Source organism: Carcharodon carcharias, chromosome 15 (genome assembly GCF_017639515.1).
Source record: "Carcharodon carcharias isolate sCarCar2 chromosome 15, sCarCar2.pri, whole genome shotgun sequence".
Classification (NCBI taxonomy): domain Eukaryota; kingdom Metazoa; phylum Chordata; class Chondrichthyes; order Lamniformes; family Lamnidae; genus Carcharodon; species Carcharodon carcharias.
In genome coordinates, this window is record NC_054481.1 from 30642116 (window position 1) to 30655993 (window position 13878).

A 13878-nucleotide genomic window follows, 5' to 3' on the forward strand; every position below is an offset into this window, starting at 1 on the left:
TGTAAAGAGGGATGACCAACTGCATTGTTCACATTAAGCCAAGAAAGGGTGCAAGAGTTTGTTATGTGATTGTATTGTATCATTATGATGGCATCATTAGAATAAAGGTATATGCTTATTTGTACCAAAATTTATCTTTATAATTGTTGGTTTCTTGAGTGTTTATAGCCGCTCTTCCCCTGTACAATTTCCATATTCAGATGTGGCCCTCAGACCGAAAAGTTTGTCCACCGCTGATGTAGAGAGAGCTTCACTCTGTATGTAACCCACGCTGAGAGTGTTTTATGGGACAGTACAGTGGGAGCTTTACTGTGTATCTAACCTGTGCTGTTGGTGCCCTGGGAGTGGGTGATGCCCTATGTTAAAGGTGATAAGCATCTGATCCACAAGGTTGCAGTGCTTCACTTTGGCTGCTCAGATTTGTGCCACAAATAACATGAAGTGCAGTGAATGCACCAGAATTAACTTTACAGGTCAAAAAAATGTTCATTTATTCACCTTTAGCACATGAATACAGACAGGCAGAGGCTTCTGGGCTGCCACAGGAGTGAACACACCGCTCAACTCAAAACAACTTAAAAATAAGGGCTTCAAGTGCAACATCCTTTTATGTCTATATGGTTAAAACAAGGTTCCAGCTTGAGTTCACTTTACTGGAGAGACAGTCACATTCCTGCCTGTTAACAGAGCAAATGGAAATCAACAGCAATGGCAGCATGTGGAGAAAATGAACAATAAACCTGGGTTCTACAGCAACCTTCTCAACACACCCCTACCCTCACTAATTCTCTCTAAATATAAATGGTGACACTAGCTTGGACTGGTCAGAACTTGGAGCTTAAGGAGAGTGGGGGTCAGCAGAGACGCTGATCCAGAAAGACCAGTTTCCAAATACATCCCCTAACTCTCATTTAAATGATCTGGCAGAAACTGAGGCTGAAACCATTCATCAAAGCTTTTAACAAGGCTGCTTAACTGGGAGAGTGGCAATATCCCAACACGTCATTTGCTGACTAGAAATTGATCAGTTCAAAGCCACACAATCAGATTCCTGGACCTACCCAAATCTGCAGCCCAAGAGCATCTGACAAAGGGGAATAGATGTGTCCATTTGTGAAGAGAGTTTTCAGCCCGAGGTTTGAGCAGAAAACTCCATGAAAGGGATACTCAGGTGCAGGCTTCCCAGCCCAGGTCCATGACGCAAAGATTTTCATCACTCACACTTCAAATACCATACCATGACTCAGAAGAAATTAAATCGGAAGTGATTTTGGTGGTCTTGGTCACACTCGCTCACACATTGAATTGTGCTCCTCTCCAAATTCATGGAGTCAGATTCAGGGAAATCCCCACTCTTCGTCAATTTGCTCACTGATTTTCGGAAGATTTTGCTCTTTGTCTGCCTTCCAACTGGTTTGATTTTGGCAGATTTTGTAGCTGGAAGAAGTGAGAAAAGTAAGTTACTATTAGCCCAATGAACAGCCCAATCATGGTCAATCCTATCCCTCAATCTCAGTCAATACCATCGCACGATGCAATCCACGGTCGGTCTCATACACACAACACATGCATTCCAACTCAACCATTAGTCCCCCCCACCGCACAAATCTGCTCACTTCTCCCACTTATTACCCTTCCCATTGGAGCTGTGTGACCACATCTCCTGACTGCACCTGGGTAGCCCCTCTGACCTGCAAGCATCAATCTGAACTGTTTCTGCCTCTCCTCCTCCATCTTTTTCCTGTAGTCTCCAAAAATGGACCTCATCACCTGCCGCTTCTTCACAAGTGGTGCTTTCTCACTGCGGAGGGTTCTCAGTGCATGAAGGGCCCCATCAGCTGTAATACAAAAAGCATCACAGTATCCATTCTCTGGCCTTACACATCACCATCGTCTATTCTACCCAGTACAGTGGGTGGCCTGTGAAGCAGATGGTTACCTGACAAATCATCAGTCTAATTTTTACTCTGTGTTGCACCTTTGGAGAATGAGAGCAGCAGAAAGGAATGAGGAAGTGACCAAGTTAAAGGATGATTTTAAGCAACTGCTTTCTCTGTTGTTCTTTGACTGGTCAACAGGCAAGGTGGCTGTGTACCTCTCTCCAACATGGAACCCTTGCTATCTGGTATCCTTTATCTGAAGGCTTCACTAACAATGACAAATTGCTTTCTATCATGACAGGAGCATTTGAAATAGGAATAAACCCATAGAGCGGAGAAGGCTAAGAGGAGTTTTGACAGCAGTGTTTAAAAAGAGTTTAGGTAGAGTAAATAAAGTGAAACTGTTTCCAATAGCTGAAGTTCCAATATCCATAGGGCACAAATTTAAGGTGATTGGCAAAAGAACCAGAGGCGACATGAGAAACTTTTTTATGCAACGAGTGGTTAATTTCAGAATGCAGACTGACAGGGTGATGGAAACAGATTCAGTAGTAACCATCAAAAGGAAATTGGAAAAATACTGGAAGGAGAAAGAATTGTAGATATGGAGAGGGAGGGGTTGCTCTTTGAAAGTTGATGTAGACTCGATGAGCCAAATGGCCTCCTTCTGTGCTGTACATTGCATTATTGTATCTATCCTGCTGCATGTCAGTAACAGCCTGTATTGTTGGGTAATGTATATGATTTTAGTTGGATACCTCACCTCTTAGAGGGCAGTTTACAGATGAAGAAAGGAATTGGAAAAGGCCACTGACACAAAAATCCCATTCAGAGTACTGCAGCCCCTACAACACACCTTGTTTCTGTTTGACTTTCTGAGTGCGCAGCCCAAGTTCCAGCTGCTCAATGCACCAATCCACTTCCCGCCGCAGTTGTTCATCTGAAGACTGGAGAAGATATTAGCAAGTTAAAGCAACACACTGAGCTCAGGCTGAGACATCCTAACAAGGAATGCGCCAATAAGCATGTACATCAAGACAAATGGTACAACCCACATATGGAGCAAAGTCACTGTGTGGCAAAGGTTGCGTGAGATACCAGGGTGCTTCTTTTATCCACTGCACCGGCTCTGAACTCCTGGTAGCTGTTCCTCTCCCACATGTTAGATCCAGAGTAATGAAACGGCTGAAAGCACTGGATACAGCAAAAGCTACGGGCTGTGGCAACATCCCCCATAACAGCACTGAAGACTTGTGCTTGCCACTTATCAGCCCAAGCCCAAATATTGATCAGGTCTTGCTACAGCTGTTCCAGGACAGCTAGAACATTGGCATCTAGCCCACAATGTGGAAAATCGCTCAGGTAAGACATGTCCACAAAAAGGACAAATCCAATCCAGCTAATTGCCACCCCATCAGTCTACTCTCAATGATCAGCAAAGTGATGGAAGGTGTTGCTGACTGTGCTATCATTTGGTACAGCAATAACACACTCAATGATGCTCAGTTTAGGTTCTGCCAGGGCACTTGGCTCCTGACCTCATAACAGCCTTAGTCCAAACATGGTCAAAAGAGTTTGATGTCATGAGGTGAGGTGGGAGTTTCTCCTCTTGACATCAAGGCAGCATCATTTGACCGGTGCCACATCAAGGAGCCTTAGCAAAATTGAAGTAAATGGGAGTTAGGGGGAAAACTCTCCTCTGCCTGGGGTCATACCTAGCACAAAGGAAGATTGTTATGTCTGTTGGAGGCCAATCATCTCAATCCTATGTCATCCCCTCAGGAGTTCCTCAGTAGTGTCCTAGGCCCCAGCATCTTCAGCTGCTTCAATGACTTTTTATTCATTTACAAGATGTGGACTTCGCTGGCTAGTAGCTGTTCCTCTCCCACATGTTAGATCCAGAGTAATGAAACGGCTGAAAGCACTGGATACAGCAAAAGCTACGGGCTGTGGCAACATCCCCCATAACAGCACTGAAGACTTGTGCTTGCCACTTATCAGCCCAAGCCCAAATATTGATCAGGTATTGATCACCTCATGACATCAAACTCTTTTGACCATGTTTGGACTAAGGCTGTTATGAGGTCAGGAGCCAAGTGCCCTGGCAGAACCTAAACTGAGCATCATTGAGTGTGTTATTGCTGTACCAAATGATAGCACAGTCAGCAACACCTTCCATCACTTTGCTGATCATTGAGAGTAGACTGATGGGGTGTACATCCCTAATTGCCCTTGAGAAGTGGTGGTGAGCTGCCTTCTTGAACCACTGCTGTCCCTGTGGTGTAGGTACACCCACAGTGCTGTTAGGAAGAGAGTTCCAGGATTTTGACCCAGTGACAGTGAAGGAACAGTGACATATTTCCAAGTCAGGATGGTGAGTTACTTGGAAGGGAACTTCCAGATGGTGGTGTTCCCCTATGTTTGCTCCCCTTGTCCTTCTAGATGGCAGTAGTCATGGGTTTGGAACATGATGCCAATGGAGCCTTGGTGAGTTTCTGCAGTGCATCTCGTAGATGGTACACACTGCTGTCATTGTCCGTCAGTGATGGAGGGAGTGAATGTTTGTGGAAAGGGTGCCAATCAAGCAGGCTGCTTTATCCTGGATGGTGTTAAGCTTTTTGAGTGTTTGAGTGTTGTTGGAGCTGTACTCATTCAAGCAAATGGAGAGCATTCCATCCCACTCCTGACTTGTGACTTGTAGATGGTGGACAGGCTTTGGGGAGTCAGGAGGTGACTTACTTGCCACAGGATTCCTAGCCTCTTACCTGCTCTTGTAGCCACAGTAGTTATATGGCTCGCCCAGTTCAGTTTCTGGTCAATGGTAATCCCCAGGCAGTTGAGAGTGGGGGTTCAATGATGGTAATGCCATTGAAGGTCAAGGGGTGATTGTTGGGTTCTCTTTTGTTGGAAATGGTCATTGCCTGGTACTTGTCTTCCACGAAGGTTACTGCCACTTGTCAATCCAAGCCTGGATATTGTCCTGGTCTTGCTGCATTTGGGCATGGACTGCTTCAGTATCTGAGGAGTCATGAATGTGCTGAACATTGTGCGATCACCAGCAAACGTTTCCACTTCTGACCTTATGATGGAAGCAAGGTCATTGATGAAGCAGTTGATGGTTGGGCCTAGGACACTACCATGAAGAACTCCTGCAGTGAAGTCCTGGAACTGAGATGATTGACCTCCAGCAACCACAACCATCTTCCTTTGTGCTAGGTATGACTCAAACCAGTGGAGAGGTTTCCCCCTAATTCCCATTGACTCCAGTTTTGCTAGGGCTCCTTGATGTCACACTTGGTCAAATGCTCCCTGATGTCATGGACAGCCACTCTTACCGCACCTCTGCAGTTCAGCTCTTTTGTCCATGTTTCCTCCACAAAGGTCAGAGTGGGGTTGCTCACTAATGATTGCATATAATGTTTGGTACCATTCACAACTCCTCAGATACTGAAGCAGTCCAAGTCCACATGTAGCAAGACCTGATCAATATTTGGGCTTGGGCTGATAAGTAGCAAGTAACATTCATGCCACAAGTGCCAGGTAATGGCCATCAACAAAAAGAGGGAATCTAAACATCTCCCCTTGATATTCAATGGCATTAACATTGCTGAATCCCCCACAATCAACATCCTGGGGTTACCACTGACCAGAAACTGAGCTGGACCAGCTATATAAATACTGTGGCTACAAGAGCAGGTCAGAGGCTAGGAGTCTTGCATCGAGTAACTCACCTCCCCAAAGTCTGTCCACCGTAAGGCACAAGTCAGAAATGTGATCAAATCCTCTCCACTTGCCTGGATGAGTGTGGCTCCAATAAAACTCAAGAAGTTCAACACCATCCAGGCAAAGCAACCCGCATGATCAGCATCCCATCACACCCTAAACATTCATGCCCTCCACCACCGATGCACAGTGGCAAAAGTGTATATCATATTCAAAACACACAGCAGAGCAACTAGCCAAGCTTCCTTCATCAGCATCTTCCAAATCTGGAACCTCTACCACCTAGAAAAACAAGGGCAGCAGATGCATGGGAACACCATCATCTGCAGGTTCCCCTCCAAGCCACATATCATTCCTGACTTGGAACGGTATCACTGTTCCTTCACTGTCACTGGATCAAAATCCTAAACTCTCTTAACAGCGTTGTTGTCATATTTGCACCACATGAACTGCAGCAATTCAAGAAGACGGCTCTCCACTACCTTCTCAAGGGCAAATAGGGATGAGCAACAAATGCTGGCCTTGCCAGTAACACCCACATTTCATGAAAGAATGGAAAAAGAACTCTCTCTACTCCCAGGGCAGGTACAGCACAGGTCAGATACAGAGTAAAGATCCGTCTACACTATCAAAAATTCCCTAGATTCTGAAAAGGTCCCAATGGATTGGAAAACTGCAAATGCAACACCTCTATTCAAGAAAAGGAAACAGAAAGCAGGAAACCATGGGTCAGTTAGCTTAACATCTGACATTGAGAAAATGCTAGAATCCATTATTAAGGAGGTGGGAGCAGGACATTTAGAAAATGATAATACAATCAGAGTCAACATGGTTTTGTGAAAGCGAAATCGTCTTTGACAAATTTCTTAGAGTTCTCAGGATTTAACAAGCAGGGTGGATAAAGGGGTACCAGTAGATGTAGTGTATTTGGATTTTCAAAAGGCATTCAATAAGGTGCCACTTAAAGGTTACTGCACAAGATAAGAGCTCATGGTGTTGGGTGTGGTTTATTAGCATGGATAATGGATTGGTTAACTGACAGGTAACAGAGTCGGGCTAATTTTCAGGTTGGCAAACTGTAATTAGTGCAGTGCAATTGGGATTAGTGCTAGGGCCTCAACTATTTACAATCTATATTACTGATTTGGATGCGGGGAACCAGATGTATTGTACCCAAATTTGCTGATGATGTAAATATAGGTAGGAAAGCAAGTTATGAGGATACAAAGTCTACAAAGGGATATAGGTAGACTTCTTATCTCAGAGTTGTTAAGTCTTTGGAATTCTCTTCCACAGAGAGCAGGGGAGGCTGAGTCATTGAATATATTCAAGGCTGAGTTAAGACAGATTCTAGAACTTTAGGGAAGTCAAGGGTTATGGGAAGCAGGCAGGAAAGTAGAGTTATGGCCACAATCAGATCAGCCATGATCTTATTGAATGGTGCAGCAGGCTCAATAGGCCGAATGGCCTAATCCTGTTCCTATTTCTTATGATCTTATCCATCAAACACTCCCAGGGAAGATACAACATAGCTCAGATACAGGTGGCTTCCTCTACACTGTCCCATCAATCCATCTGAACTCTAGTCAAGAAGTGCCCTTATTGCACTAACATTTCTCACAACAAAATGAGCATGCCTGTTGAGCAGGAGCTATTTTACGCTGTGGGGCTTCTGTTCTATGAAGCAGGAGCCTCAGACCATGCTGAACTAACTCATTGATCTGATTGTTCAGTATGTGATTTCAACCTGGAAATCAGAATGTGCCTCCCTCCCCATAACCTGTAACCCTTGGCCTATCAATGATCAGTGTTCCCCCAGAGTTGCCTGTCTCTCCTTACCAGGCATTGTCCTTCTCCATGAGCTGCAGAGTTCCTCTCTCTTCCATTGCTCTCCCCGCTCTGCATCTCTCCACCTCTCGCAGGTTCAGCTGTGTGTTTACTGCTCCGCACTTTATTTTTTTTTTTCTGTGAGGGTTTGGAAGCCATGACCTGTTTGGCCTTTTGATGGCTTAGCAGGATGGGATCTGCCTTTGCCTCTGCATTCTGAACTACAGACACAGGTCGTCCTGTACAGTTTGCCTGCTGCAATTCAGCGTCTGCCTCAGGGATTGCAAAATTAAACTTAAAATCAGACTCTTGGCTTTTAGTTCCCGCAAAGATTTTTAGCTTCTCCTTCTCCAAAACTCGATCAGAATCTTCATTTACAGCATCACCACTCCCAGCTTGTGGCTGATGGCTGGAGTTGGAGGTGTCAAAATTCAGGTGGCCACAAGCTGGATGTGTTTCAGTGGGATCATCACTCGTTCCCTTGGGTACAGTGAAACTCTGTGACTGATTGAAGCTCCTGGAACATTCCTCATGTGCTACATGCCCAGAGTCTGTGGAATTAGTTTGCTGAATTGCTGCTGGGGTCAGGTTCAGAGCTGTTGTAATAAGAACAATTGGTCATTTAGCTACAAGATATTTTAAAAAGGAAAACGTCCCAGAAACAATGCCACATTTATCCTGCATTTATTTTCAATTATCTCTAAATCTCATTTTCTGATAAATTACTCCATTTGTCTAACACACTTTTTGTGAAATAATATTCCGAGTTCCCGATTTATTAAAATCCACCCCGTGGTTAAACCCTCCAGCAGAGGGAATACTCCCTCTCCCTCAATGAGCTTTTTTAATTCCCTTCAATATTTCGAAAAGGAGCATTACGTGTTTGGAATTCTATTCCACAGAGAGCAGTGAAGGCTGGTTCAATGAACATATTCAAGGCTGAGTTAGATAGATTCTTAATTGACAAGGGAGTCAAGGGTTATAAAGGTCAGGCAGGAAAAGTGGTGTTAATGCCACAGTCAGATCAGCCATGAACTTCTTGAATGGCAGTTCAGGATTGATGGGCTGAATGGCCAATCCTGCTCTTCACCCGCCCCCACCCCCACCCACATGAGGGTCAACGGGGGTGGGGGGGGGATGCGAAGGTGGACCGGGTGGGGCGACACAAGGCGGACTGGGGGGGAGGAACGGAGGGCGGACCGGGGTCGGGGGGAACAGGGCACGTGAGGATGGACTGGGAGGGAACAGGGTGCACGAGGGTGGACTGGGGTGGTGGGTGGGGGGAAAACAGGGCACAAGAGGGAGGTCTGGAGGGGAACAGAGTGCGAGGGCGGAATGGGGCACGCGCCAGGGCAGATCTGGTGAGGGGGGGAGGAAACAGAGCACGCAAGGGCAGACTTGGTGGGGGGGAGACACAGAACTCACGAGGACAAATGGGGAAATACTGTGATGCAAAGAGTGATGAACAACAGAAGGAGCAGCTGCCTGAGTATCTGGGATGAGGAGTCCTGAACTCAGGGGAGAGCCTCTGGTCTCTCAGTAGCCAGCTATGACCCTCACCTACTCTCTGGGAGATGTAGCTCAGTGGATTCCTTCCCAGTGGCCATAGCGCTACTTCCCACCATGTACCTGTTTCCTGTAGCATCTCCTGTTTATTCACTCTCTCATTATGGTAATCACCAAACACATGCTTGGTCGTCTGTCCCTTCTGCATTACTGGTACGTACCTGGACTGCAGAATCTCACTCATTTCTTCCAGTGCATTTGAGACAGAGAATCCAACACTAAAATGATTGTCTAAAGTGCATACAGCAGGTGAAAGCAACACAAAATTCTAAAGATTGGATCTCCTCCATACCATATTGTACTGTTTACCTGCTGCAACATCACAAGATTTTAGCACAGATCTTACATAAGAAACAACATCCAGGATCATGCCAGGGGTTGAGGTTAATGGGGGAGGGGGTGTAGGTGGAATTGAAGAAGGGCAGATAGGTGATCAATGACACACCCCATGAACAGGATCTGTTGCTGAAGTATCAATGCCAAGGCCCCCTCACCACTCACTAGCCCTGGGCTGTATGCCAGGCCCACGGCCCTGACTGCTTACCTTGTCCTGGTGACAATTTGAGCTGGAAGACCCCAGTCTGCATCTGCTGGACACCACAATCCAGCTCCTCCTGCATGGTCCTGTTGAGGGCCTGTAACAGACAGAAAAGCTTTAGCAAACCAAGCTGTGGGCAACAAGTAGAATGGAGCTGAAAGGAGAGACTGTTCACCTCAGTTACTCTCACCAACCTGAGCAGCAGCTTTGCGGGACCCATAGGAGAACTGGCAAGAGAGAGAGCTGGTGAGAGCCAGACTCCTACCCATGTGCAAACTCATTTCACAAAGGATCATTATGGCCTGGGGAGATTTCCTCCCATCATGCTGGGCTGGATACGACCACAGGTCCTGAGTGAAAGGTCTAACCCATTACGCTACCCAGTTAGTATTGAGCCATGAATGCATAACGTCAGAGGCACCATGTCACATCAAGATATGATGGTGTAGTGGTAATGTCACTGGACATCCAGAGAAAGACTAATGCCCTGGGGATTTGGCAGCTGGTGGACTTTAAATTCAATTAATAAAATCTGGAATTGAAAGCTAATCTCAGTAATGGTGACCATGATACTTTGATCAATTGTCATGAAAACCCATCTGGTTCACTTATGTCTTTTAGGGAAGAAATTCTGCCATCTGGATCTGGCCTACATGTTGACCCCAGACCCACGGCAGTGTGGTTGACTCTTAACTGCCCTCTGGAATGGCCTAGCAAGTCAATGAGCTCAAGGGCAATTAGGGATGAGCAACAAATGCTGGCCTCACGAGCGATACCCACATCCTAAAGAACTCTTTAAAAATCACAACCGACATTCAACCTGAGCAATCAGTAATGGTAAACATAATCTGTGTGCTGTGACCTTAGAATAAAACCATCCCTTATTTAACACTCCTAATATGTTCCTAAATGGTGTGCTAAGCAAAAATCACTTTCCCATAAGAAAGTAAGTACGGTGGGTTATGTTCCTGACCTGTAATTTTTACATTAAAAACCTATTGGCTGCCTTGAATCTAACTGGCCCAAAAATCTTCCTATTTACCACTCTCAACTTACCTCCTGCTCACCACTTCCCTCTCACTTGCTGTCGCCTGCTTGCCACTTACCTCTCCCGACCCACCCATTTGCCACTTCTCTCTCCTGACCTCCCCTTCGTCTGCTTCCCACTTCCCTCTCCCAAGCCTCCATTTGCTGCCTTTCTCTCTCCGACTGGAAGCGCCCCCTTGCTTACTTCCTCCCACTTGCCTTCCCACTTCCCTATCTTGAACCCCTTGCTCACACAAGGGTTCAGGAGATAGGCGGTGGGCCAGGAGAGGGAGGAAGCAGCGGGTTGTGGGAGGGAAGAGGCAGGTCTTGAGGGGGAGGGGGAGGGGGAGGAGGTGGTGTGTCGGGAGGGGGAGGGGGAGGGGGCAGGCCAGAGTGGGGGGAAGAGGGAAGGGGGGGGGGGGGGGGGGGGGGGGGAGAAGAGGGAAGGGGGGGGGGGGGGGGGGGGGGGGGGGGGGGGGGGAGGGGGTATGGGACGAAGACGGAGGGGTGGGGGGTGTCAGAGCAGGGGAAGAGAGGGGTCTGGGGAGGGGAAGGGAGGGGTCTGGGGAGGGGAAGGGAGGGGTCTGGGGTCAGGGGAGGAGAATGGAAATTGGCAGACAGGAAGGTGCAAGGGAAGCTGAGAGACGGAAGCTGAGAGCAGGAAAAAGAGGAATGTCCCAGCCCCCCACCTCCCCTCACCTTTCCTGTCCACCAGCCCTCTCCCCACCGTCTCCTACCTACCCCCACACTTCCCACCTATCCCCTCCCACCCTCAGCCCTCTCCACACCCTCTCTACCTACCCCCACCCTCTCCCCTGCCACCCCTATCCCCATACCCTCCCCCTGCCACCCCTACCCCACCAACCCCCTGTCACCCCCACCCAGTCACCCCTACCCCTTCCCCCACTACCCCTATCCCATTCCTTTTTTGCATCTCCGCCGTACCTCTTATGTCCCTCTTCCCCACCTCTCCCTCCTGCCACCCCAACCCCACCACCTCTCCCCCACCCCTACCCTCATCCTCTCCCCCCTCGCCGCCCCCTACTCCTACGAGCCAGACCCTCTACCCCTACCATTCCCCCATTCCTTTCCACCCATCCACCATTCCTCTTCTACCCCTCCCCCATTCTTTTACCCTTCCCACATTCCTCTTCCACTCTCCCCCACATATCCTCTTTTACCCTCCCCCCAAATATTCCTCTTTTACCCTCCCCCCAAATATTCCTCTTTTACCCTCCCCCCAAATATTCCTCTTTTACCCTCCCCCCAAATATTCCTCTTTTACCCTCCCCCCAAACATTCCTCTTTTACCACCCCCCCCCCAACAGAATCACACAGTGCAGAAGAGGCCCGTCGGCCCATCGACTCTGCACTGAGACGTGAGAAACACCTGACCCACCTACCTAATCCCATTTACCAGCACTTGGCCCATAGCCTTGAATGTTATGACGTGCCAAGTGCTCATCCAGGTACTTTTTAAAGGATGTGAGGCAACCCGCCTCCACCATCCTCCAGGCAGCACATTCCAGACAGTCACCACCTTCTGGGTAAAAAAGCTTTTCCGCACATCCCCCTAAACCTCCTGCCCCTCACCTTGAACTTATGTCCCCTTGTGACTGACGCTTCAACTAAGGGGATCAGCTGCTCCCTATCCACCCTGTCCATGCCCCTCATAATCTTGTACACCTTGATCAGGTCATCCCTCAGTCCTTGTCAAAGGCTTTGCTGAAATCCATATAAACAACATCAACTGTACTACCCTCATCTACACATCTGGTCACCTCCTCAAAAAATTCAATCAAATTTGTTAGGCATGACCTCCCTCTGACAAAGCCATGTTGACTATCCCTGATCAAACCTTGCCACTCCAAGTGGAGAGGGATTCTCTCCATCAGAATTTTTTCCAAGTTTCCCTACCACTGACGTGAGACTCACTGGCTTGTAGTTCCGTGGCTTATCTCTACATCCCTTCTTAAATAGCGGATCCACATTGGCTGTTCTCCAGTCCTCTGGCACTTCCCCCATGGCCAGAGACCCAGATTTGGGTCAGAGCCCCTGCGATCTCCTCCTTTGCTTCCATCAGCAGTCTGGTACACAAGTTATCTGGACCTGGAGATTTATCCACTTTTAAGCCTGCCAACACCTCCAATACCTTGTCACTCGCTATATCAATTTGCTTAAGACCCTCGCAGTCTCTCTCCCCGAGTTCGATACCTTCATCCTCATTCTCTTGGGTGAAGATGGTTGTGAAGTATTCATTCAACACTCTAGTGATGTCCTCTGGCTCCACCCATAGATTGCCCCCTTGGTCTACTCTTTCCCTGGTTATCCTGTTCCCATTGATATACTAATAGAATATCTTGGGATTTTCCCTACTTTTACCAGCCACAGCTTTCTCATATCCCCTCTTTGCTCTCCTAACTGCTTTCTTAAGCTCCACCCTGCACTTTCTGTACTCTACTAATGCCTCTGCTGATTTACTTCCCTTGTACCTGCTAAAAGCCTCTTTTCCTTCTCATTGTATCCTGAATATCTTTGGTCATGTTACTCCTTCCTATCAACCTAGAGAGAACATGTTGAGCCTGTACCCTCCCCATTTCCTTTTTGAACGGCCCCCCACTGTAGATTTTGCCACAAGTAGCTGTTCCCAGTCTATCTTGGCCAATCCTGCCTTATTTTACTAAAATCCGCTCTCAAATGTTCCTTTTATACCCTCCCCCCCAAATATTCCTTTTATACCCTCCCCCCCAAATATTCCTCTTATACCCTCCCCCTCAAATATTCCTTTTACCCTCCCCCCAAATATGTCTTTTACCCTCCCCCCCAAACACTCCTCTTAAACCCCCCCCAAATATTCCCCTTTTATCCTCCCCTCCAAATATTCCTCTTATACCTTCCCCCCAAATATTCCTTTTGCCCTCCCAAATATTCCTCTTTTACCCTCCCCACCCCCAAATACTCCTCTTATACCCTCCCTCCAAATATTCCTCTTTTACCCTCCCCCAAATATTCCTCTTTTACCCTCCCCCCCGAATATTCCTTTTACCCTCCCCCCAAATATTCCTCTTATACCCTCCCCCCGAATATTCCTCTATTACCCTCCCCCCCAAATATTCCTCTTATACCCTCCCCCCCAAATATTCCTCTTATACCCTCTCCCAAATATTCGTCTTTTACCCTCCCCCCAAACATTCCTCTTTTACCCTCCCCCCCGAATATTCCTTTTACCCTCCCCCCCGAATATTCCTCTTATACCCTCCCCCCCAAATATTCGTCTTTTACCCTCCCCCACAAACATTCCTCTTATTACCCCCCCCC

General features: G+C 47.4%; 1 protein-coding gene across 1 annotated transcript; it reads right to left on the reverse strand.

Annotated features, from left to right (window-relative positions):
* Positions 1–466: 466 nt before the first annotated feature.
* Positions 467–12750, reverse strand: c15h8orf33 (chromosome 15 C8orf33 homolog). The gene is made up of 6 exons (XM_041207444.1): positions 12713–12750; positions 9541–9631; positions 7443–8026; positions 2737–2827; positions 1692–1838; positions 467–1437 (listed from the first exon to the last, which is right to left on the reverse strand). The coding sequence occupies exons 2-6, from the start codon at positions 9614–9616 to the stop codon at positions 1244–1246; spliced, it is 1092 nt and encodes a 363-aa protein (XP_041063378.1). The 5' UTR covers positions 9617–9631; positions 12713–12750; the 3' UTR covers positions 467–1243.
* Positions 12751–13878: the final 1128 nt, after the last annotated feature.

Excerpts from the sequence above, each read along its gene's own strand:
- c15h8orf33 (XM_041207444.1), bottom strand. The coding sequence starts at position 9,616 with ATGCAGGAGGAGCTGGATTGTGGTGTCCAGCAGATGCAGACTGGGGTC. Across the intron at positions 8,027-9,540 it reads CAAATTGTCACCAGGACAAG|CTCTGAACCTGACCCCAGCA; the intron begins GTAAGCAGTCAG and ends TTATTACAACAG. Across the intron at positions 2,828-7,442 it reads ATGGAGAAGGACAATGCCTG|TCTTCAGATGAACAACTGCG; the intron begins GTAAGGAGAGAC and ends TATCTTCTCCAG.